Below are 25,216 nucleotides of genomic sequence, written 5' to 3' on the forward strand. Positions count from 1 at the left end.
ATTTGTGAAAACCTAGCAATCACTTGAACTCGGAGACCAATTTATCATAATAATCAAACAAGAATCAATTAAGCATGCATTAAGAGTTGTGAAAAACATTGGAATTCTCTAATTACATGAAAATCTAACTTAATGTGGTTCAAAAACTAAGACCCATAAGTGTTCGTGGTGTTGTTAATATCTATAATTTATAGTGTGTTAATTCCATTAGGGTAATGCCAATATGAACTCAGTTGGAAAAACAATATTGTAATAGCATAAACTCAACCAGTCAAGCAAGAATAAGAGAAAAAAGTTTAATTGAAATGAACTTGAGAATCTTATAAATAAATTCTGAAAGATGTTCAAAGATTACAACCAATTATAACTCTTGGAAAGAGTACTCAAAGCTAACAAGAATAAAGGTAATTCAATCTTTTAGACTAGCTAACTCAGACTAAATTCATCGTTCTTGACTTAAGAGTTGGAAGTCTCTGTTGGTCTCTTGTGAGGTAGTATTAGTTCCAAAAGGGGGTGAATGGAACTATTGGTTAATTTTAACCTTTTTCTCATTTTTCTCACTTGGCGTGTTTCTGTTTGCAAAGCATAAAGGCAAGATTTAATATCAGAAGAAGTTCAGTGTAATATCCTGATTTTTAAATAAAAAAATAATTTTTAAACATATAATTATTTTGATAAATAATACTCCCTCCGTTTTTTATTATATGACGTTTTGGACTTTTGAATTTGTTCATTTTTATATGTCGTTTTGTATTACCAATGCACTTTTTACAATACTTTCTCTAATTTGCCCCTATTTATTGTAGGAGAGAGATATAGTTATTAATGCAAATTATCTTAATTAAGTCATAAAAATTAATAAGAGAGAGAAATTTTGCATAGAAAGTAGAGATCCAGGAAAAAAGTATTAAGGGTACATTAGTCATTTTAATAGTCTCATTAATATTGCATTGGTCTTGATGAAAAACCTTAAACGACATATAAAAAATAATGGAGGGAGTATTACAAAAATGCCATTTTTGTTATTATTAAGTTATTATTTTTTTAAAATAACTTAACTATTTTACAAAACCTAAAACATATAAAACAGTTTTAGAGGAAGCAGCCGCAACCTCGCTCTCATTCTTCTACAGACATTAAAAAAAAAAAAAGCTTTGGCAAAGGTGTTCTTCCACTTATATTTTCGATTTTTATAAACAAGTAAGTGATTATATTCATCTTTTCTTTTATACATCCATGCTTTTAATATTGGAGGTCTTTTTATTATTATTAAAATAAAAAAAAAAAAGAAAAAAACAATGAGTTGTACAGAATCAGTAAAGTCATCTGTAGTTCATATTTTTTTTTTTTTTTGGGTTTTCATTGTTTTGTCCCATATATGTTAATGGCTTTGATATTGAGTTTAAAAGGTTAATTTGTGATTTTATTATTATTACAACTTGATGAAACAAACAAAAATTCAAGTTGCATCTTGGTGCTGTTCATCTTGTTGATTTTTTTATAATAAGTATTCCAAGTAATTGGAATTTTCGATTTATTTTATTTGTTAATGCTTTAATATTTTCTTAGACCATTTGTTAATCGGGATTAATTAAGTTTTGGGTCTAACTTTAGACTAATTTATTAACTTTTGTTTTCCTACTTAAAATATTAGGAGATAACAATTTTCCTCCGGGTGATAGAGCGTTGTGAGCAGCCGAGACATCTTAGATTTAGCAATTGTCTAAACATAAGGTGAGTGGTAATTATAGTATATGACACGATTTGATTGAAATATCAGAATGGAAACCGTTTACCAAAAATTGGCATTTGATCGTATATTTTTCTTTATAAAAGCGTATATTTGAACATTATGTTTACTAAATATTCTTAATATTAGAGCGTATATTCTGGGAACAGGCCTTTATATTGAATTGTTTTATTATCAAGTACAATGAATTTATTAAAGTTGGATTTGATATGATTTGTAGTTTCTGATACGCGATTTATCGCAGTTATTACCTTTGTTTTAGAAATCTGATAATTCGTTCAATCAGTTATGATTTTCTGATATATATATATACACTATATGTTTTCAAACTGGTACAAGTGCTCAGTATATCTGTATCTGTTATCTGGCCTCTCACCGATCTTCATAACATTAGGTCCTTGCATTTGCCTTTGAGTCAGGTTGTCAGTTGTCAGTTTGTCGTCAGTTGTGTCAGCATTAGAATCATGCATAAGATCGGTGAAGGCAATTATCTGTTATCTGTATCTGTTATTGGTAGCGCGCTTACCGTTTATCTGGCCCTAGTGGTGTGCAGTATCATCACTCTGTTACACTGTACCATGTGTTTTGAAGCTTTTGCCTTATTTTCTGATTATTCTAATTTTTCATATTTTGAAAGGCTTTAGTATTATGTTTGACAATTGATCACCACTATTTGAATTGATTATATTATTTTGACCCTTTGGTTTAACTGATTTGAAATATTACATTATGAACTATATTTGTCATAATTTAAAAGTATCAGTCTGCCTGCCTGCCTGTTCCTTTTCTGTTGTGTGCTATAGCTACTGCTCACTGAGGTTTTCGCTCGTATAGACGAAAATCTCATACCACGTTGAATATTTCTTTTTCAGATTAAGGTCCCTGTTCGTGAGGTAACCCTTGGATTGATCTTAAAGGAGACTGCTTAATGATTTAGCTTTATATTATTTTTGGAGACTTTTGATTATTGAGATTTGACTCGAATAGTTTGATTCTTTTAAGGTTTATTGATGTAATTGAGATGACTTTGATATTCTGTTAGTAAATTTTGGAATTTCTATTAGTTCGGAATTAAGGCTAGCATAGATTAAAGATTACTTAATTTATGCGCCGGTCATGGCCTGGTTTGGGTATTGACATTCAGTTTAGTGACAAATATTGTCTAATTAACATGGTTCTGATCTCAAATGTTGCGCTATAGTAGTATGTTGTTTGGACAGAGCTTTTGATGATATTATGGGTTTAGCGTTTTAATAGCAATCAAACACAAGCAATATATATGTAGAGAATAAATGTCAAAGCATAAATCATTAGAAGCAATAAAGGCGGAGCTAGAAAATAGTTACTCAGCAGATTTATATTGGTTCGGCCTCTAGCATACATCCAGTCCTTAAAATACCTTCTTTTGAGCTTTAATCCACTAAAGTACTCTTTCACGGGTAGAGAACAAACCTTTATATAATAGTCAGAGTCTCTGTAAAGTACCTTCCTTTATAATATCTCTCAGCTATCTATTCTTTTGCTACTTGCTTATGACCGAAGCGAATAACAGAGCTTCTGAAAATATTATGAACAAGAATTGTTCTTAACAAAGAACACAATGAAGATCTAAATCACTTTTGGACAAACACAAATATTACAATGATTGTGTATTGCAAATATTGCTCAATGAACACTTTTGAAAGTTTTGATCTCTTATAGCAGCTTAGGATTTACTCAACTTTTCAAGGAGCATATGCCTTGGTATTTATAGTAGTGGCTGGACAGAGCTTCCATTTGAAATTCAAAATTAGTCCTTTGGAGAGAAACAGTATCTGTCAATATCAGCTCCTGGCTTTTGTCATTTTGGTGAAAAGTTTTATGTTACATAAGGATGGGCTCTTTTGTCTTGAGTTGTGCTTCTGACTTAGCAGACGTATGGTTTGTCACCTTTCTAACTTAGGCGTGTCCATACAGACGTTGAGAGGACAAGGCTGTTATAGCTTGTCCTTTTTGCCAGTTCTGGGGAATCAGCATGATTGTGACAGAGTCAACACCAGTTGTCCATTCCCATTGCTTTTGGGCTTCTAATTCCACTGGGCTCCCTCTTTTGGATAAGCCAATAGGCCTTTTTTTATTGCAAGGTCTTTATCATTATTAATTGATTTTAAAGCTTATGAATAAACATAATGAACAAACATGGTTAGCTTAAATCAATTTTAATTTAATTTCTTTTACTTTAATATTTTGGGGATCTAATTTTCCTTAATTAATTTATTTTTGTCAGAATCAAAAAAACTCTTAGAAATTGTGTTTCAACACTCTCGAGTGTGAAAAACAATGGAGGAATAGATGCCTTGAAAATGATTTGTGGAAGATGGCTATGGAATGCAAGCTTCTAGAGAGGGGAAATGAAATGATAAGTATTTTTTTTAATTCTTATACTACGTGATCTATACCCACATTTATAAGAATTAACTGATACAAAATCTCATTGATACAAAACATGGAGATTAGCTGTTTATAGGTTTGGAGAGGTGGAAAAAAGATGGTAAGTCATTATGAGCATTTAAGGGTCAAAGAAGAAGATAATGAAAAAATGCCAAAATCTTTCTATAAGGCCAACTCGATAGGCCCAAAGTCCAACTCATCGAGCTAAATAGACCAATGCGCTTTGTTTGAATTTTGTCTTTAAGAGTCTTTGGTATTTGGTCCATAAGTTCTGCATATGATTTTGGATTGAAATAATTCAAAATACTGTGGAAAGTTAACGCATTGAGGAACAAACTTCTACTTGAAAAATCATGAGACTTGGACTCTAAGGTTTCAAACTTGTCTCTAAAGTAAATGCATTTGCAAGCCTTAATAAGATAGTCAACACCCATTGACTTGACTTTCACAGTTAAATTTCAAAATCACACCAATTTAATCCTCCTACATTTAATCTTTGACTTGAAATTCAAATTCAATCACCATCCTCAAGTCTTCTTAGTCTTCGTGGTAGCGGGCTTTGCTTCTTTTCTTTTATTTGAGCACGTGGCATACCTTCCCGAAGCAAAGGAACTCTTCTAGAGGCAAGTAACAGAACAGATCCAGGGGAAGTGGGTTCCGTCATAGACTAGAAAAAAGTGTGAGATGGGATCAAGCCAGGAAGGTAGCTGAGCAGGAAAGGCAAACCGAAAACAACGTTCGGGACTCCCACGGGGGGCAGCAGTGGGGAATCTTGGACAATGGGCGAAAGCCCCCTCAGGGTCGAAATTGGGTTGCCATTGCCTCACCATAATGTACTGGTCAGCCTAATACACATAATATACTTTTTCTCTCTTATTCTTGCAATAATTCTTTTTCTATTTCTTTCACTTTAGTTCAAATTGGCTTGAGTCTTAGAGAGACCCTTTAAATAGGATTGAGGAATCCTATTCTGAATAGAAATAAACTAACTCTTATTTGATTATAAAAGAATCCTAAAGAGATAAGACTTTGTAAAAATATAAGAGTGTGCCTGCTAAAAACTCATAATTAGTTCATGATTTAGGTATCCTAATTAGGAGGAACCACGTCTCCAACAAACAAATATTCAATGGTGAGTATGATCATATTAGTTGCTACCTAAGATGAATCTCATGCAAGATTTCAAATATAAAATATTCATTTATACCATCAATCGAATATTCGTGGAGGATATATTCCTAAAATTAATAGATTTATTTTTAAAAAATTAAGGAAAGAAACGAGGTAGGAAGGGGATATATTTTTTTATTTGACCCTCTGACACTTGTGGGGATGAATTTGAGGAATCTCCATTTAACATTTCAAGGATTTCTTTGTTTCCATCCTTGTGCGAGTATCCACGAGTAACAGAAAATCTTTATCTCCAAATTTTAACCAACAACTTCCAGACACAAACTTATGAAACTCAGTTATAAACAAATTATGCAGTCCTAAAAATAAGCAAATATTATCACAAATAAAAAAATCAAAGCAGAAGTTTGTGTTTCATTATTTCTATTTCAAATTTACTTACTAAAAAAAATACATAGGCCATGTTTGTTTGCCAGAAAGTGTTATTCATAAAAATATTTTCCAGATTTTTCGGTGTTTGTTTATTTAAGAAAATTTTAGAGTTGTCAATAGAAAAGTATATGAAAAAAGTGGGTGTTTACCATTTTGGAATAGGTAAATATTTTTCTTAGCTTTTTGGAATCCCAATTCATTTCTTTTTATTCTTTTGGAAATAGTGGTCACTTATCACTTCTTTACATTTTTTTATTGTAGCCAAACACAAAAAAAAAATTATTTTTAAAACACAACATTCTCTGGCAAAATGAGAGACTTCTCAATAATTTAATAATAAATTATTACTCCCTCAATCTCTTTTGTTGTTAGTTTGGAGGGATAAGTTATAACAAACCACTAAAGTGGTTGTTACTAAATATAGTTTGTTACAAATATTAGTAACAAACTTCTCTCTACTCAAAAGTTTACAATATACTCCCTCCGTTCTTTTTTATATGTTGTTTAGGTTTTTTTATCAATACCAATGCAATATTGGTGATGCTATTAAAATAACTAATGTACTCTTATTACTTTTCTCCAAAATCTCTACTTTCTATGCAAAATTTCTCTCTCTTATTAATTTTCATGGCTTAATTAAGATAATTTGTATTAATAATTATGTCTCTCTCTTACCATAAATAGGGGCAAATTAGAAAAAACATTGTAAAAAGTGCATTGGTAATATAAAACGACATATTACAATGAACAAATTGAAAAGTCCAAAATGTCATGTAATAAAAAATGGAGGGAGTATTTAATAAGTGGAACGCACTAATATATTATATGTTAATTTAGTAAATATATATTGTTTTATGACAAGTGAGGCTTATCAAAATTTGAAGTAACAATTATCTCTAAAGGTATGTGATTATAGAGTGTTATTTTTACGATGTGAAAATGGTAAATAACAAAGTTTGTTACTTATCGCTAGAGATGCTCTTCATTATGGTGTTATAAAGTGGAACAGATTGAGTAATAAAAAATGAAATAAGGAGGAAATTAGGAGTAAAAAGATGCTCCTTAATAATATAGAGAGAATGAAAACTCTTACGATGTTTTTGTTACGAGGGATAAATAGGGTGAGATAGAGATAAAAAAAATTCAAAGTTTATTTATCTTATGTTTGTTTTAGAGATAAAGCAAGGAAATAAGAGAGTGACAAGAGTCGTATCCCTCAAATCTTATTTAAGGTAGCATACATAAGCTTCTACAATTTAATGAGATGGAAAAGTCTGTCTTATCTCTCAAATCAATACTACGTACCTTAAATAGTGTTGGTATATTAAAATGTATTATCTTATCCATATCCCACAAAACAAATATGGAATAATAATTCTCAACTATTCCATTTTTATATTATCCCAATTTTTTTTATCTCATTAAATACTAAACTTCATCTCAATAATTTATTTGAGGACTGATTTAGAATCAGAGTTAGTTTTTAAACTCCTTCAATTTTAATTTAAAAATCCAATAAATGAATTTGTTAGAGATGCCAATAAAAATTTTTCATTTTTCCTTAAGTAACGTCATTTTGTTGCCACTTCCTTTCTCTCTCCTTATGCCTCCATTGTTATAATCCAATAACAACATTATAATTCACCCAAATTTTTCTTAAACAAATCTGCAAGACATGTATCAAAATCTCCCATCTTCTTCCTCACCTCTCTCTACAATTCCCTTTTCCTCTTTCGGGATATTCTAGAAGGTAATCTCTCTTTCCTTCTCTCTGCTTATCCTTCTCTTCATCAATTCAGACTTTCATCCAGAATAGCTCATAGTTTTCTGCTCTTAAGATCCATTGAGGATTTCGGATCTATATATTATTTCAATCGCTGGAATCAAATTATAATGGCTTTGGATTTTTGGATCAAAAAGTTCGCCTTTTCAGATCGCCTTTCCCCCCTTAAAACTGAACAATTTGTGTTTTCTTCTTGTTATCTCGGTTCTTTTCATTCTGTTGCTTATTGCATTTGTTCTATTTTTCCAATTTGTGATCATTCCGCCTGTTTTTACACGTTTTCGATTCATTGTTCTGAGTTTTCATGTAAAGTTCGATTGTTTACGAAATGTTTCATTGTTTATTTGAAATGAATAACCTCCAATTTTAGAACTCCACTTTAAATTTTGTCTTTGACGGTCTACTTTGCATTTATTCAACAGTACTTCAAATGCTTGGTGGCATGTAACAATCAAATCATAAATGATGAGACCAAATTTAAAATTTCATGTCTTCCTTAATAGAATTCAATCCTTGAGGAAATATTTGCCTACATTCTTATGCTATCAAAGAGATAAGTCGGATTAAATGAGGATTCCCTTTACTTGGCCATGAACGACTAGTTTGATAGAACTATTGGTTTCACAAGTGATATTTTATTGAAGAGAATATGCATAAAATAGTTTTTCAAGTCTTCCCATAATTGTCCGGTCATTTGTCCTCATTCAAGGATACAAATACTTTTAGATGGGCATGTTCCTTTTATATTTAATAATTGTTTGCTTGTACTAGGCATGGAGAGCTTTGACGTTTGGAAAAAACATGGTGCAGTGCCTAGACGGATTAAAGCATTTTTGTGCTGCTTTTGCAAGTTATTGTGATGCTGATTTATGTAAGCAACCCAAGGGCCTTGAAGATCCTGAAGCTCTTGCGAGGGAAACAGTGTGTATGTTTCCCCCTTTGTTTAAATTGTAGTTTGGTTCTCTCGAATCATTTGTAAAACATGGTTTTGGGGTTAAGTCAGATGAACTAAATTTTTGTTAGGCATTATGTATGTATTTGATTCCTATAAGATGGTCCCTATTAAATTTAAAGTTTGCATGTGGTAAGATGCTTATTTTTAAGTGCAGTTAGTGTGAGCGAAATTGAAGCACTATATGAGCTGTTTAAGAAGATTAGTAGTGCAGTTATTGATGATGGGCTGATCCATAAGGTAACTCAAGTCTTGTCTTAGACTGTTGTCCTATTTTAATGAGGTTTATCCTCTATGTATACCTTGAATGTGGAAATGGAAAATGATGTTAAAGGTGTTCCACTCCTACTGGATAAGACTAACAAATAGTTCTCTCCCTTAAATCATAATCTTCAAAATGCTACTTTTGGTTTCTGTATTAGGTGCTGGTATTAAATTTTTTTTATATTGGACTACATGAGGAATTTCAACTGGCATTATTCAAAACCAATACAAAGGAGAGTTTATTTGCTGATCGGGTATTTTCATGATAACTATCATAGTCTGCTAGTTTCATTTTTTGTCACCTTTAATACCTTTTACATGCATTTTTTTTGTTTGACCATATTACTTTTTTTCATGGCTTTTACATAACATTTATTATATTTGCTTTTATAGAAGTTTTACACCTCATTGCTCTTGGCTTATAGGTATTTGACTTGTTTGACATCAAGCATAACGGAATTCTAGATTTTGAAGAGTTTGCACGTGCTCTCTCTGTTTTTCATCCGAATGCACCTATTGATGATAAAATTGAATGTAAGTATCCATAGTTAGAAAAGTGATAGCATGTGTAAAAGGAAAGTTTATTCTATAATTGGTACTTGATATATGCATCCAAGCATCTCTCTCTTATATTAATTCCCCCTTGTTGTTCATTGTTAGATTTTCTCTATTTCCTTGTGATTTCATAGTGCTCCTACTTGTGCATCTTCGATGCTCACATTTCACTTTTTTCAGTTTCATTCCAGCTCTATGATCTCAAACAGCAAGGATTCATTGAGAGACAAGAGGTAATTTTTCTAAAAGTGAACTCGAATTAAGATTGTGAAATAGCCTTACAAGCATGTCCATCAGAATTTGATATTTTGTTTCATCCAATATCCAATATATGATATTAAGCAGTAGGGAATCTACTTACAACAGAGCATTAGAAATGGAGAAAGTTCCTATTTCTTTCAGGTGTTAGTTTTATAGGGAAGTCTTTTTGTGATAGATAGCACCTCCCACACTCCTCTGAAAGTATAGTCTTGTACATTAGGATGCCCTTTCATGAGTTTGATGGGGGAAAATGTTATGGAACCAAATAAAAATGAATATTTATTTCGTGTTATAAATGGTTTTTACAAGCAATTAGTATACCATTTATATTAGTTTTATTGTATTTTGGATTATGATAATGCAATAAGTGAATTTGGAGTTCATTCGCCATCATTTTTTCTTTACATTCTTTGGAAAGCAAGCTAAGCAGGTATGCTAATTAGCTAGGTAATGCTGGAAGAGATCTTATTTGTTCTCATTGTTTTCATTGTTCCTACTTCCTAATTCTCTAGCTATTCTTATTCTGTTACACTGTTATTCTCGTCCTAATAGTATTAACCAATCTCTAATCTCCCTCCATCCTGAAAACTAAGCATTTATTCAAAAATTCAGCAGTATGAATATTTGAAGATGACAATTGTATTGCATAATGGGATATAATGATGATGAAATTTGTGACAACAGCATCGAACTTAGCAGAAAAAGTTGGAGGCTTTTAACATATATTTTACTTGATCCCTTCTAAATTCAGTGAACCAAACCTTTTCTCTTTTGAATGTCACGTCCACCTTTCTGCATGGTACCACGATTTAGAATAAGATAGAACACATATATATATATAACAACTAGAATTCAAACCAGACAGGAGCATGAAGAAGCATAAAAATGTCATCCGAAGGATATAGATAAAACATTGCACATAACAATCTCATATTCATTCTCATTGCAAAGTAAGGAGTTTTCCATTGGACATGTATTAATATCACTCCATATGTCCTACATGGCTACACCATGAATTGTTATGGTATGTCTAATTTGAGTGGATGTTAAATATTGAAACTAGCTATATATTGATGTGCAGGTTAAGCAAATGGTGGTGGCTACACTCGCGGAATCTGGTATGAATCTGTCAGATGATGTAATAGAGAGTATAATAGATAAGGTGCTTCCTTAATCTTACTAATACATGAGTCTGTTGAGAGTTATTATCACCTGCTTTCTTAGTAGATTCATTGCTAATATTGCCATTTGTTATAGACATTTGAGGAAGCTGATACCAAGCACGATGGGAGGATTGATAAGGAAGAATGGCGGAACCTTGTTTCGCGACATCCTTCCCTTCTGAAGAATATGACTCTTCAATATCTTAAGTGAGTTATGTTTGAATTGAAGCACTTTATTAAACGTTGGTTGTATGTTTGAAACTAACATCCGTTTCATGTTTGCTTGAGCAGAGACATTACTACGACATTCCCGAGTTTTGTTTTTCACTCACAGGTTGATGACACCTGAGTGAGTATATGGATTGGGGAGCCTTGATTGATGTTCATCAAATTTGTGATAGGAATAGGTTTGTTTGTTCTTTTAACCCATTTCTATGAGGAAATGTGGACTTGTGTTCGAATTTCAAACAATTGTTTTTTCTTTTGTTTAGTTTTTTAAGCAGACACTTTTTTAGTTTTAAAATAAAGTTTTCTTTCATCTTCGAACAAATGATTGTCTCCTTTTTATTTACATTTGTCTTTTGGAGTTCCAACCTTTCACTTTGTAAACAAATACAACAAAAAGAATCACAATTTGAATATTGACTCGTTTTAGTTTTCCAAGAATTTTTAGTTTAGTTTTTCGGTCCAACTATTATATGGAACGGAGGGAATAACAAACTTGCATGTGTAAATGTAATGTGAGGTTAATTGTGGGAAACAACATGCATGTTTTTAATGGAAAGGTTGGAGATTATATGTCAAATCATTAAAGTTAAATAATTACATAAAATTGTCATAAAATAGGTAGATTTGAATTTGTTTGGTGGCTTGAGTGGCATGGATTGCTTAAGTTTAGATCACGAGTTCGGATTAAAATAAATGTAAAAAAATTTAATTGGGATATAATCAATGTCTGATGAGTTTTGATCATAGAAATCGGACAAATTATATAAAAAATATATGCCAATGACAGCTTATAAATATCTTTACTAATTTATATTTAATTAAACATAAATTAATTGTGAGGTTGAGAACAACTAAGCAAATAAGAGTGTGGGGTAGTGGAATGTCCTGAATTGTATAACAAATTATTAAGATTAAATGTTTACTTAAATATCTGTCCAATCAACTTGTTGAAATAGTTTAATTGGCTCTGTGAAAATATATATCCTCATAACCTCTTCATTTATTTAAAATGTAATCAGTCAATTACTCGGTTGCTTAATAATAAACTATATATAGAATGTGTATTGCATGTCCCTTAAAATGTCATTACATAATTCACATAATAGATTAAAATATATTAAAAAAAGTTTTTACTTGGTTAATATAAAATTTATCCTCTTTGATACTAGAACCTCATACTCTGATATTGGTCATTTTATTTTTTCGAGATACGTGCAACACACTTTTCACATATAATTTATTTTTCTTGCAATAGAATGATTAATTGACTATATTTTATGCAAATTAAGAGCGTTATCCAAATATTTTAAACAAGTTGAAAAGCTATTGAAATATTTTGAAAGTTAAAAAAAATGTATATATTAAGCCTTGAATGTTTATAACAATTTTAATATGGTCACTAAAATGAATTCAAACTAACTTTCTATTAAAAAGAAATAGTGTACAATAAATGTGCATGTCCTAACTGTCAAACGAACAATTGTGGAAGCTTTAAAAAACCAAATAAATTAAGTTTGTAATTAATACTGTAGTGAAAATTACTAAATGTAAAACGATGCTTGAATTGAAACAAATGCTTGAAAACTTTGAAATTGAAATGGTAGAAATCTCTATGAACAATGATTGGAAATTGCAATATGTAAACTAATATAGAATTGTAAATTACTAGAAAAAAATAGTGCATTTTGTTATAGAATTTGGGCTTGATAGTCTGGTTCTTAAATATGATTAGTCAGTGACTTGTTCTGTCTTGATTGCTGTTTCATCTCTAATAGTATCTTAGTTTGATTCTTAAGTTAAAATTTAAAGAAAAATAGAGTTAAAAATCAACTCTAAAAATCGCTTAATGGCTCATCAAATCAGTAAAATTCACTCTATCATCTCTATTAATAGATAACTTCTCTCCACTCCATATATACTCCATATATCTAAAAGTTAAACTCTCAATCTCTCATCATACATCCACATCAACAAAGTATAACGTGTAAATCAATTAAAAAAATTATGGATTGGATAGCTAGTGGTGAATGAGACATATCAACTTAGACCAGGGCCAACTCTAGGTGGAGGCTGCCTAGGCGGCCGCCTAGGGCCTCCGATCCGATTTTTTAAAAATTTGATAATTATTACAAAATTTATGGTTAAAATGTATATAGATTTAAATATATAACAAAAGATATTGCTAGACTGAATGCTAAAGACATAGTGGAGATGTTTATAGGGAAGAGTTCAATTCTTTGGATTAGCATTTTTCTATTCACATTTTCTCTAATTTTTTCTTTTTTTCTTTGACAACACGAATGTATAAATTATTACTTTGTTATTGTAGTTATTTTTAAATTTTTTATTTTTTTCTAATTACAAGATGAAATTTATTTATGAATTACAATTTGTAATTTGGTGCAACATGTTATTTAAACTCTGATTTATTTAAAATTTTAATATTTGGCTACTAATTTATTATTTGATCACATTTATACCATAAACTACTTAAATTGATGAAATTTCACTCAATTTTGATGATTCCTTGGATCAACATTTATTGATTCATTTTTTCTCTTATTTTTTCTTTCTTTCTTTTGACAACACATGTACTGATTTTTTCTGAACTTTTTTTTCATATTTGGAAACAATGTATAAACTATTGTTTCGTTATTGTAGTGATTTTTAAATTTTTTATTTTTTTAATTACAAGACGAAATGCACTTATAAATTACAATTTGTAATTTGGTATAAAATGTTATTTAGACTCTGATTTATTTAAAATTTTAATATTTGGCCACTAATTTATTATTTAGTCACATTTGGACCATAAACTATTCAAATTGATGAAATTCTACTTAATTTTGATGAAGTCTTGATAAAATTGTTTCCTTATGATACGTGGTGATATTTTGACATATGAGCTTGACATGCCGTACATTTTAAAGTTGATTTACCTAAATAATTAATGAGATTAAAACAAGAAAACAAATCTCTAAATTAAAATTTATCAAATCTAGTTATCAAAATATCATCATATGTTGGATTAGCATTTTTTTATTCACATTTTCTCTAATTTTTTCTTTTTTTTACAACACGAATGTATAAATTATTACTTTGTTATTGTAGTTATTTTTAAATTTTTTATTTTTTTATAATTACAAGATGAAATTTACTTATGAATTACAATTTGTAATTTGGTGCAACATGTTATTTAGACTCTGATTTATTTAAAATTTTAATATTTGGCTACTAATTTATTATTTGATCACATTTATACCATAAACTACTTAAATTGATGAAATTTCACTCAATTTTGATGATTCCTTGGATCAACATTTATTGGTCATTTTTTCTCTTATTTTTTTTCTTTCTTTTGACAACACATGTACTGATTTTTTCTGAACTTTTTTTTCATATTTGGAAACAACGTATAAACTATTGTTTCGTTATTGTAGTGATTTTTAAATTTTTTATTTTTTTAATTACAAGACGAAACGCACTTATAAATTACAATTTGTAATTTGGTATAAAATGTTATTTAGACTCTGATTTATTTAAAATTTTAATATTTGGCCACTAATTTATTATTTAGTCACATTTGGACCATAAACTATTCAAATTGATGAAATTCTACTTAATTTTGATAAAAGTCTTGATAAAATTGATTCCTTATGATACGTGGTGATATTTTGACATATGAGCTTGACATGCCGTACATTTTAAAGTTGATTTACCTAAATAATTAATGAGATTAAAACAAGAAAACAAATCTCTAAATTAAAATTTATCAAATCTAGTTATCAAAATATCATCATATGTTGGATTAGCATTTTTTTATTCACATTTTCTCTAATTTTTTCTTTTTTTTCTTTGACAACACGAATGTATAAATTATTACTTTGTTATTGTAGTTATTTTTAAATTTTTTATTTTTTTATAATTACAAGATGAAATTTACTTATGAATTACAATTTGTAATTTGGTGCAACATGTTATTTAGACTCTGATTTATTTAAAATTTTAATATTTGGCTACTAATTTATTATTTGATCACATTTATACCATAAACTACTTAAATTGATGAAATTTCACTCAATTTTGATGATTCCTTGGATCAACATTTATTGGTTCATTTTTTCTCTTATTTTTTCTTTCTTTCTTTTGACAACACATGTACTGATTTTTTCTGAACTTTTTTTTCATATTTGGAAACAATGTATAAACTATTGTTTCGTTATTGTAGTGATTTTTAAATTTTTTATTTTTTTAGTTACAAGACGAAATGCACTTATAAATTACAATTTGTAATTTGGTATAAAATGTTATTTAGACTCTGATTTATTTAAAATTTTAATATTTGGCCACTAATTTATTATTTAGTCACATTTGGACCATAAACTATTCAAATTGATGAAATTCTACTTAATTTTGATGAAGTCTTGATAAAATTGTTTCCTTATGATACGTGGTGATATTTTGACATATGAGCTTGACATGCCGTACATTTTAAAGTTGATTTACCTAAATAATTAATGAGATTAAAACAAGAAAATAAATCTCTAAATTAAAATTTATCAAATCTAGTTATCAAAATATCATCATATGTTGGATTAGCATTTTTTTATTCACATTTTCTCTAATTTTTTCTTTTTTTCTTTGACAACACGAATGTATAAATTATTACTTTGTTATTGTAGTTATTTTTAAATTTTTTATTTTTTTATAATTACAAGATGAAATTTACTTATGAATTACAATTTGTAATTTGGTGCAACATGTTATTTAGACTCTGATTTATTTAAAATTTTAATATTTGTCTACTAAATTATTATTTGATCACATTTATACCATAAACTACTTAAATTGATGAAATTTCACTCAATTTTGATGATTCCTTGGATCAACATTTATTGGTTCATTTTTTCTCTTATTTTTTCTTTCTTTCTTTTGACAACACATGTACTGATTTTTTCTGAACTTTTTTTTCATATTTGGAAACAATGTATAAACTATTGTTTCGTTATGGTAGTGATTTTTAAATTTTTTATTTTTTTAATTACAAGACGAAATGCACTTATAAATTACAATTTGTAATTTGGTATAAAATGTTATTTAGACTCTGATTTATTTAAAATTTTAATATTTGGCCACTAATTTATTATTTAGTCACATTTGGACCATAAACTATTCAAATTGATGAAATTCTACTTAATTTTGATGAAGTCTTGATAAAATTGTTTCCTTATGATACGTGGTGATATTTTGACATATGAGCTTGACATGCCGTACATTTTAAAGTTGATTTACCTAAATAATTAATGAGATTAAAACAAGAAAACAAATCTTTAAACTAAAATTTATCAAATCTAGTTATCAAAATATCATCATATGTCAATAATTCTATTAAGTTTCCATCCAAATTGGATTGAAATTTCACCAATTGGGATAGTTTAGTGGCCAAATTATAAAATTTTGGATAGATCAAGCGCAAAATGATAAGATTCCTTGGATAAATCGATGTCCAAATAGTGATTTAAGCCTGTAATTCATAATAAATACGCGACTAACCAATTTTTAATTTTGAAGATAAATTCTTCTCTTTCTTTCCATAGAATCTAGCGATTAGGTTCGAGTTCAGCCGTCCAAGATTAATTTCCAGAAATTAATACTTTGTCGTCTTCTTGCTTCTCGCATGACTGGTGAGAAAAAACTTGATTTTAAATATATAAAAGAAAACTCGATTTTACATATACAAAAGCAAGAAGAATAATAATTTCTTAGCTTTATGTTATTATTATATGACTTGAATTGTAGTTAATAATTTATTGATTTTACTATTTACTATTTATTATTTCTAAAATAGTATTAGATTTAGATATGAAAAAATGCAAAATGCGTCCATGGCCTCCAAAATGCTGGAGACGGCCTTGACTTACACTAGTCGTGGGTTCTGAGTTGGCATAAGAAACACCATAGGGGGATAGGGATATCCTGGCATCGGATCTCCGCCAACTCTTTGCCAGTTGTCGGTACTAGTTTAAGCGATCCACCCTAGTCCACTAAGGACTAGGAGAGTCGAGTATCCGACCTTCGTGAAGGGAGGCAGATGTCTCCCTAAGGTGGAACCTTACGGACACTTTGGACTTCCGAGTTTGCCCATAGTGCGTGTTCCTTTATAAGGCGAGGTATAAATACAGGAAGACCCGCCGGAACAAAATACCGACAAACGAATTGACGAGATGCTTGAAGCTTAAAGGGGATAGACCCCTTTGGTAGGAATTGACTGGCCGATGATTCAGGGGATTCTCAATGCCACATGGGACTTTAGTCTGGCTTCGACTTGACCCCATGGCATTTGATATTATGTTCATTATTAATTTTATAAAAAGTTTTAGTAATTACACTTGTTTTAATTGTTAGTACCATGAATTAAATCAGTAAGATGAATCGCCATTAAGTGAATTATTTTTTAATTAATTGAGAGAAAATATATTCCAATAATCTATAGTGAATTTTTTGCTCATTTGAAATATATATATAGAAGTTTATTTGAAATTTTTTCTCTCTCAAATTTTGTTTAGCTCCCAAAACTTATGTTTCGATTCACGTCTTATTTCTTCATTTTGGGATTATAATTCGACTTAGAGTTCGACTCACGTTATGTTGTATCTGAAAAGATAATTGTCAAGTGCAAAAAAAATCTATCTTAAGGAAATTGATCTCATAAAGCCTTCGAAATATCATTCTTCCATTCATCCAGTTCATCCACTTCATCTGAATGGTTATTATAAGGTAAAGTCCAAAAAAAACCTAGGGTTTTCGCCATTTATAAACAGGTTCCCGAGATTTAAAACTGTACACACAAGGGTTTGTGGTAAACATCATTACCATATAAGTGATTTTTCGTGTTTTTTGACTTTTTTTTGTAATCTCTTCTGAATAAAACTTAAAATCCCAAAAAAATCCCCTAATTTGGCAACGGCGTTTACTGCGGACTCTTGTTTATACAGTTTTAAACTTCGGAAATTTGTTTGCAAATGACGAAAACCACAAGAATGTTTTTTTATATACTTTACCCTTTATTATATTCTTCTTATTGTAATTTTATTATATATTTCTTCAATTTAATAAAATTATTCTATTCTTGAATTTTATTCTTCTATCATGAAATTTTTAATATATATATATAAAGTTGTATGTAATGTATTTATATTAAACAAAGAAAAATTACATTAAAGATAAAGAAAAATCCTCAACCCATCCCATCCCAATGTGATTCGAACTCATGACCTCTACAGTCATAGGTAAATTTTCAAGCAATATATATATATATATATATATATATATATATAAAGTTAATCTAAAAAATAATTTCTAAAACTGACACATCACTAAATCAATAACCTGAAAGTCAACTAAAAAATTATTTTTAAAGTATCACATTAGCAAATACGTTTAATTTAAAACTCATTTGTAAGAGCAACACAAGCAAATGTTAATGTGTCAATAAACTAAAAATCAACTAAAAAATCATTTCTAAGAATATGTTGATGTTGATGTATCAAAAAACTAAAAGTTACTTTTATCAAAATATAAAAGTTGAATGCCTTTTACTAAAGAATTAAATTTCAATAATGGAATTAATAATTTTGTAAAACAATGTAGTATTTATAGTGATTTTAATTGTCATTAATATGAATTAATTCAGTAAAATTAATTTTTGAACTAATTGAGAAAAAAACATTTTCCAACAGTTTGTTTCTAAAAGTTTGGTTTTACTCATTTGAAGCATACAAAAAGTTCATTTGAAAATTTTCATCTATGCCAAATTTTATGCGGCTCCCAAAATTGTTTGGATTCGTTCGTCTAATTTCTTAGTTTTGTGGTGATAATATGACATACATGGTTAGAGTTTGACTCACGCTTATCTTGTATATTAGGAGACGATTGTCAATTTGCGATAAATATGTTTTAAGAAAACTGATCTTAATCGGGTTTCAGAATCTTCTCTATCAAAAGGTTTGTTATATTTAGTTTATTACAATTTTATTATTTAATTAGGTATCGGACCGAACAGTAACTGTCGGGCGTCTCTGGGTGAGTTTCGAGGTGCTTCTTTTCGAGGTGCTGGGCTTCTGTCGATGTCTCTTTGAGGGGATCGGTCCATATATGCAGTCCGACAGTCAAGACAGTTAGTAGTTCTTAGCGAGGTGTTTAATAAAGGGTTGATGTGTAAGTGTGAGAATGCATACCATTGTAAAAGGTGTGGATGGATATTTATAGGTCTCGTTGATGGGCCTGGGAGCCTTGATGGGCCCGATGGGTCTTCTGTTTTAACTTAACAGGCCCGATAGGCCAAGTTCATATCCCTAATCAAGTAGTCCCCCTTGAGAGGCCTATTCCGAGTATTAAATGCGAGGTACTGTCGTTGTTTATGGTCGTAGCTAAATGAAGAAGATGAAAGGTCGGCGAGAATAGTTCGCCGAGGTGAGTTGGATACTCGACGTTCCTGCGATATGCCTTTAGTGTTCCGCAGGGCATTCTTGCGAAATAAAAATAAACCCTTGTCCTTCTGCCGCGTGCGTTGCTTTTCTGTCCTACATTAATTACCTAAGGAGTATTGCGGTGCGTGCGCCGCCTGTAGATGACCATTGGTCAACTGATTGGTGGTGGTATGTCTCCTACAAAAGGGGGTTTTAGGGTCATCTGTGCCGGTTTCTTGTCTTTTCAAAAGCTTTGTGTACTCATGCCTACTTCGCCTAAAAACTCTCAAAACAACTCCTTTTCCTAGCTTTTGCTGCCGATAGCCGAGGCCTCGCTCCGGTCCCAGTGTGTGGCGACTTTGTTGCGAAAAAGCCTGCGAGTTCCGTTGCAATTGCGAGGTCAGTGTTTCATCTTATACCTCGCTCATTTCCTTGCTTTTACTAGGGTTGTTGGGGATTATGTCAGAGAGTTCCTCGCGAGGGACGCTGGTAAAGTTAGAACCAGTGAGCGCTGGTGACTTTATCCTTCGTGATGCGTCTTGAAACTGTCCGACAAAGCGTAAGGTAAGAGGAGAGAAGGGGGCTGTGGCCGGACCTTCGAGAGAGAAGAAGGCAAAAATCTGACGACCCGTTGTACCATGGGTTGACCCGAGCGTTCCAGATCGGGTTGAGGGGGTGAAACTGGGGATTCACGAGGTCTCCATCGAGGTGCCTGAGAGGCTCGTGCTAGGGGGAAATAATTTGGAGACCTTATACGAACGAATTCAGGCCAAGGTATGGTCAAGGCTTCCCGGTGCAGTGGGGTCAGATGGGAAGCGTTTCGAGAAATCGAAGCATCCCAAGCATCCTAATAGTTTCACCATAGAGGATGCTTATAGTACGATTGTCTCCGTGGACCTCGCCTCGCTCTCGGTGGTGTATCAGATTGGGGTGCCCTATGAGATGAGCGCGTTGAATATCGAAGATCGAGCCCATCACACAGGAAGTGTGAATGAATTGATGGTGTACAAGCAACAGTTCGAGTCGGGTATGCGGCTTCCTTTGTTACCCTTCTTCATCGAAGTGATGAAAGAGTTTGACTTGTGCCCTGTGCAGATTCATCCTAACGGGTGGAGGATGCTGGTGGGATTTTATTCCATGTGTCGCTTGGTGGGTTTTCATGCAACGAGACTCGTATTTTGGCACTTCTTCCGACCGAACAAGGGACCCCTCTCACAGCACGTCACCTTCTTACATCCCAAGTTTAATATGCTCGGGGGTTTTCAGGAGAAGATTCAAGAGTGGCGACACCGCTATTTTTTGGTTCGCCAGACGCGGGGTGAGTTTCCGTTCCGCGTTACTTGGAATAGTGATCTGATGGACTCCGCTGACTGGTTGGTGAGTTGAGAGATGTTGGAGCCGGAGAATCAGTTTTTTGCCTACTTGAGAGGTTTGCCAGATGATAAGGAGAGTAAACAGGATGTGGATAGGCTGGTCGGATATTATATTGTGCGGTTACTCCATCTGGAACCAGTGATGGATGGTGCATCTGTCTGGATGGTCTGCGAAGGACTTCAAGTCCTGGAAAAAAGGGCATCAATTCAATGATGGGGAGCTGGCCGAGCTAGAGTGGATCGTAGTGAAGGTGGATGTACGAGGTGAGATGTCTGGTGGGGGGGAATTAATTTTCACTTGTACTTAATATTTTTCGGTACCATGTTGTTCGTATGTCTAAGCGCTTATGTTTGTTGCTTATTTTGCAGGTGTTGGTGATACGAGAGTTAGCATGCATTTTGATATGAACGAGTTTGGTGTCGGGTTGGTTGCACCTGAAGAAGCATTCGATGGAGCTTCATCCTCCCTTGGCTTTTGGAAGATGCGAACCAAGTGGTTCTGAGCATGGGAGGTGTCCTCGATGCCATGGAGGGTGCGGGTGTCGGTGGTGATATTCCGGTGGGAAAGCCCATTGAAGGACAAGTGAAGGGAGGGACGACAAGTGAGATCGAGGTCATCGATATGGAAGAAGAGTCGGAAGAGAAGTTGGAGCGCTCTGGGCGTAGTAAGTGGAAAGAGGCTCACGAGGGGAAGCTGAAGATGGTAGAATTTACTACGGAGGCCGGTGGTGGTGAGGAGGGGATCGAGAGTTCCAAGAAGGCCTATGTCGAGGAAGCACAAGATGCAGCCCCAAACAGGGGTGCGATGTTATTAGATCGGACCCGAGATGACCGTATGGATGGAGGGGAAAGCGGCCCGATATATGGAGTTCATCCAAAGCCTGCCAACGGGAGCGCAAATGCTGAATTTAGATTTATCTCGTGCCTTGGGGAGGTTGGGGAATGTGCCTGGGGAAGCTCAGAGATGCAGTGATATGTCCAAAATGGAGCTACTGACTGAGGTGATGACGACGCTTAGTGTGGTAAGTTCTCACGAGCTCCTGCGAGTCAGTCTTTTGATATCTTGCTTATAAGTTTGGTTTCTCCATTGTGATGGCTTTGATGGACTTGAATCAAATCTTTGATCTGTGTGGTGATGAAGAGGAGACAATCGAGTCGCTGCAAAAAGCACTGCACATTGTCGCGGCTGACTTGGAAAAGTCAAATGTGAAAATCCCGACGGCGAAAGAGGTCCTCGATGCGCAGTGCACTGAAATTAAAAAGATGTGTTCGCAGCTGAGTCATGCTAAGGGTCGATGTGCCGAATTGGAGAAGAGTTTGGGGTCGGCTCGTGATAACCTCCGGCACCGCGAGCTGATAATGCAGATTGCCATCTGATGGTTCGCCATGTGAAGGGTGTTCTCTCGGAGAAGAAAGTTCTGGCGGCTATAGCGGCAGAAAAGAAGAAAGCATGGCTTGTGGAGAAGACCAAATTGGAGAAGGAGCTCGAGGTGGCTCGTAAAGAAACTGCTGATATCTGAGCCTTCGCAGCGCAACGCGAGGATACCCTTGTGAACATGGATAGGATGATGGTTCTGAGAGCTGCGCATGCCGCTGGTTTCACCGTGCCTGCCGAGGTTGTGTTCGCTCCCAAGGTTTATGATAAAGCCGAGCAGAAGAAAGCCATTGAGTACTTCTAGCAGTTGCAAAAGAAGAAGTAGCTAGGTTTTGTAGAGTATGGTGATGTTGTAATGATATGTTCCGTACACCGTATCTTTATTTTGAGATTTTGTAAACTGCTTGGTCTAATTGGTAATAATTTTCTGTTTTGGAATGACTACTGCTTTTTGGAGCTGTCTTTCACGTCTTATCTTCTTGTGCTATAAATAGATTTCTTGCTCTTTCTTTCCTTATTGAACATTCGAAATTTGCTAGCTATGTCTCTTTGTGACGTCGTTAACTCAGCAAAAATCCTAGAGGTGCAGTAAGAAATATTTGCGATGCCACATCCTTATGTTTATTATTCGCCTCCTTCTTTCGACCGTATGAGTGAACGAGCAGCCCGATACGCTTCTCCTGTCTGGATGGGTTGAGGGGAAGGATCTCGAGCATGCCGGTTGGAGAGTGAGAGTTCTGCGCCGTATACAGGGTCCACGACCGACTCTTGTGAGGTTGTTGCGAGTGCTTGGTCGACCACCGAGAGAGATTCACTCTCCAAAGAGGTGATTAGGTATTTGGGTCCAGATGAGATGGCCGTAGTCGTGGTGAACCCCCATCCCTCGTGGATTAGCAGGCTGATCACCGACGAGACTGATCGAGTGTTGAGCCTGCCTCCTGAAGTGGCTTTTCAACGAGTGGGGCGTCATGCTTCGCCATAATGACTTAATAGTCCAATTTATATGGATCCTTTGAGGCCGCGCAGTGTTGTGTTCTTGGAATTTTCCCGGTAGGGTCTAATAGGGTCAATTCCTGTCAATCCTAGACATTGGGTTACTCACGTCGAGAAAGCGTGTTTGTATCACCGACAAAATGGTCATAACACCGATGAATGTCATAAGTGGAGGTTGGTGCACCAGGCATTAATAGATGATGAGGATAATCCCAACCCGGATCGATTTCTCCCATAGTGAAGATCAGATCTCCTCCTTTAATGCCATAGTTTCAAATGTAGGTTGTTGTAGTCAATATTATGCTTATCTAAACTTGTTTTGTAATGATTAGGCAGTTTAGCGCTTGATGAGCGGTGCTTGTTGCACTTAGTGCTGTCTGATTTAGTTTGATGTGTTTTTCTTATGAAGAAATTGTTTACTTTCGATTTGATGAATTTTGACTTGGTCTGCGCGTTTGGATAGCTAAAAGTAGCTCATTGCTTTGTAACTGATCTTGTAACTATGTGCAGACTTTAGAATGAGCCCATGAGCATGATACATGATAACAATGCTCAGCTATTTGAGAAATGTGCTCGGTTAGCAAGGATTGGCTCGCTTGTTTATAATTGACAACGACGTGTGAATGTTGAATTAAGTTTTGAGCATGAGATTGGATATCGATGCTCGAATAGCGATAAGTGACTCGATTGATTGTAATTGACAACGATAATATGATCGATGAATTATATTTTGAGCATAAGATTAGATATCGATGCTCGAATAGCGAGAACTGGCTCACTTGATGATAATTGACAATGATATGCGACCGTTGAATTATATTTTGAGCATGAGATCGGATATCGATGCTTGAGTAGTGAGAGCTGGCTCGCTTGACGATAATTGATAACAATATGCGATCGTTGAATTATATTTTGAGCATGAGATCAGATAATGATTCTCGAGTAGCGAGAGCTGGCTAGCTTGACGATAATTGACAACGATATACGATCATTGAATTATATTTTAAGCATGAGATCGGATATTGATGCTCGAGTAGCGAGAGCTGGCTCGCTTGATGATAATTGACAACGATATGTGATAATTGAATTATATTTTGAGCATGAGATTGGATATCGATGCTCGAGTAGCGAGAGCAGGCTCGCTTTACGATAATTGACAACGATATATGATCGTTGAATTAATATTCTGAGCATGAGATCGGATATTGATGCTCGAGTGGCGATATGCGGAGAAATTTTGTTTTTGTATTAGCTTAGATGCATAAGTGCAATTCCTGATTTTTTTTACATGATTCACTGATATTATTTCCTTAGAGTTTGGATGTCCCAACTATTGTCGAAAGGTGTGCCCTCTAGAGAGGCTATTTTGTAAGCCCCCTTATGGAGAATCGTGTGAATCTTGTAAGGCCCTTCCTATGACTGACCGAGTTTTCCCTTGGCGGGTGAAGATTACGAGGATCCAGCGTCTCGGAGCACCAGGTCACCTACTTGGAAACTTCGAGGGCGCATCCTTTTATCGTGGTAGCGTGCAAGGTTCTGCTTATGAGTGGTGATATGGAGCAGTGCGTTTAAGAGCTCTTCCTCCAGCCTGTCTTTAGCGTCCGCGAGAGCTTCGTTGTTAAGTGCCTCGGTGAAATTGTCATATCTCGGGGATCGAAGTACTACTTCCATCGGTGCCATGGCTTCTGCCCCATAGGTGAGGAAGAAGGGGGTTTTTTCTGTTCCCAAGTGGGGCGTGGTTCGATACGACCATAGCAAGGTGGGGATATCATCCGGCCATGCTTAGCCTTTGTCGTAGAGTCTCACATTGATTTCTCGAATGATGGTTCGATTGGTTACCTCGGTAACACCACTGCTTTGTGGATGAGCTACCGATGTGAAGCGGCTTTTGATGACCCAGGCTGAACAGAAGTCGCGAAACTCTCCGCAGTCGAACTGACGCCCGTTGTCGGTTATAAAAGAGTGAGGAACTGTGAATCGGTAGATGATAGCACATTTGATAAAGGATATGACATTTGTTGCCGTAATTTTCGCGATTGCTTCGGCTTCTACCCACTT

General features: G+C 33.6%; 1 protein-coding gene across 2 annotated transcripts; it reads left to right on the forward strand.

Moving 5' to 3' along the window:
* The first annotated feature begins 8,327 nt into the window (after positions 1-8,327).
* On the forward strand, positions 8,328-11,070 carry LOC136206384 (calcineurin B-like protein 3). Of its 2 annotated transcripts, none has more exons than XM_065997411.1 (8): positions 8,328-8,451; positions 8,636-8,727; positions 8,940-8,996; positions 9,168-9,276; positions 9,478-9,530; positions 10,640-10,720; positions 10,816-10,928; positions 11,013-11,070. In XM_065997411.1, the coding sequence occupies exons 1-8, from the start codon at positions 8,328-8,330 to the stop codon at positions 11,068-11,070; spliced, it is 687 nt and encodes a 228-aa protein (XP_065853483.1). The 2 variants fall into 2 exon arrangements, with proteins under 2 accessions (XP_065853483.1, XP_065853484.1); XM_065997412.1 differs by having other exon boundaries at positions 8,636-8,718.
* The last annotated feature ends 14,146 nt before the right edge of the window (positions 11,071-25,216 follow it).

The sequence above is a fragment of the Euphorbia lathyris genome, chromosome 9 (genome assembly GCF_963576675.1).
Source record: "Euphorbia lathyris chromosome 9, ddEupLath1.1, whole genome shotgun sequence".
Lineage (NCBI taxonomy): Eukaryota > Viridiplantae > Streptophyta > Magnoliopsida > Malpighiales > Euphorbiaceae > Euphorbia > Euphorbia lathyris.

Excerpts from the sequence above, each read along its gene's own strand:
- LOC136206384 (XM_065997411.1), top strand. The coding sequence starts at position 8,328 with ATGGTGCAGTGCCTAGACGGATTAAAGCATTTTTGTGCTGCTTTTGCA. Across the intron at positions 8,452-8,635 it reads TCTTGCGAGGGAAACAGTGT|TTAGTGTGAGCGAAATTGAA; the intron begins GTATGTTTCCCC and ends TTTTAAGTGCAG. Across the intron at positions 10,721-10,815 it reads TAGAGAGTATAATAGATAAG|ACATTTGAGGAAGCTGATAC; the intron begins GTGCTTCCTTAA and ends CATTTGTTATAG.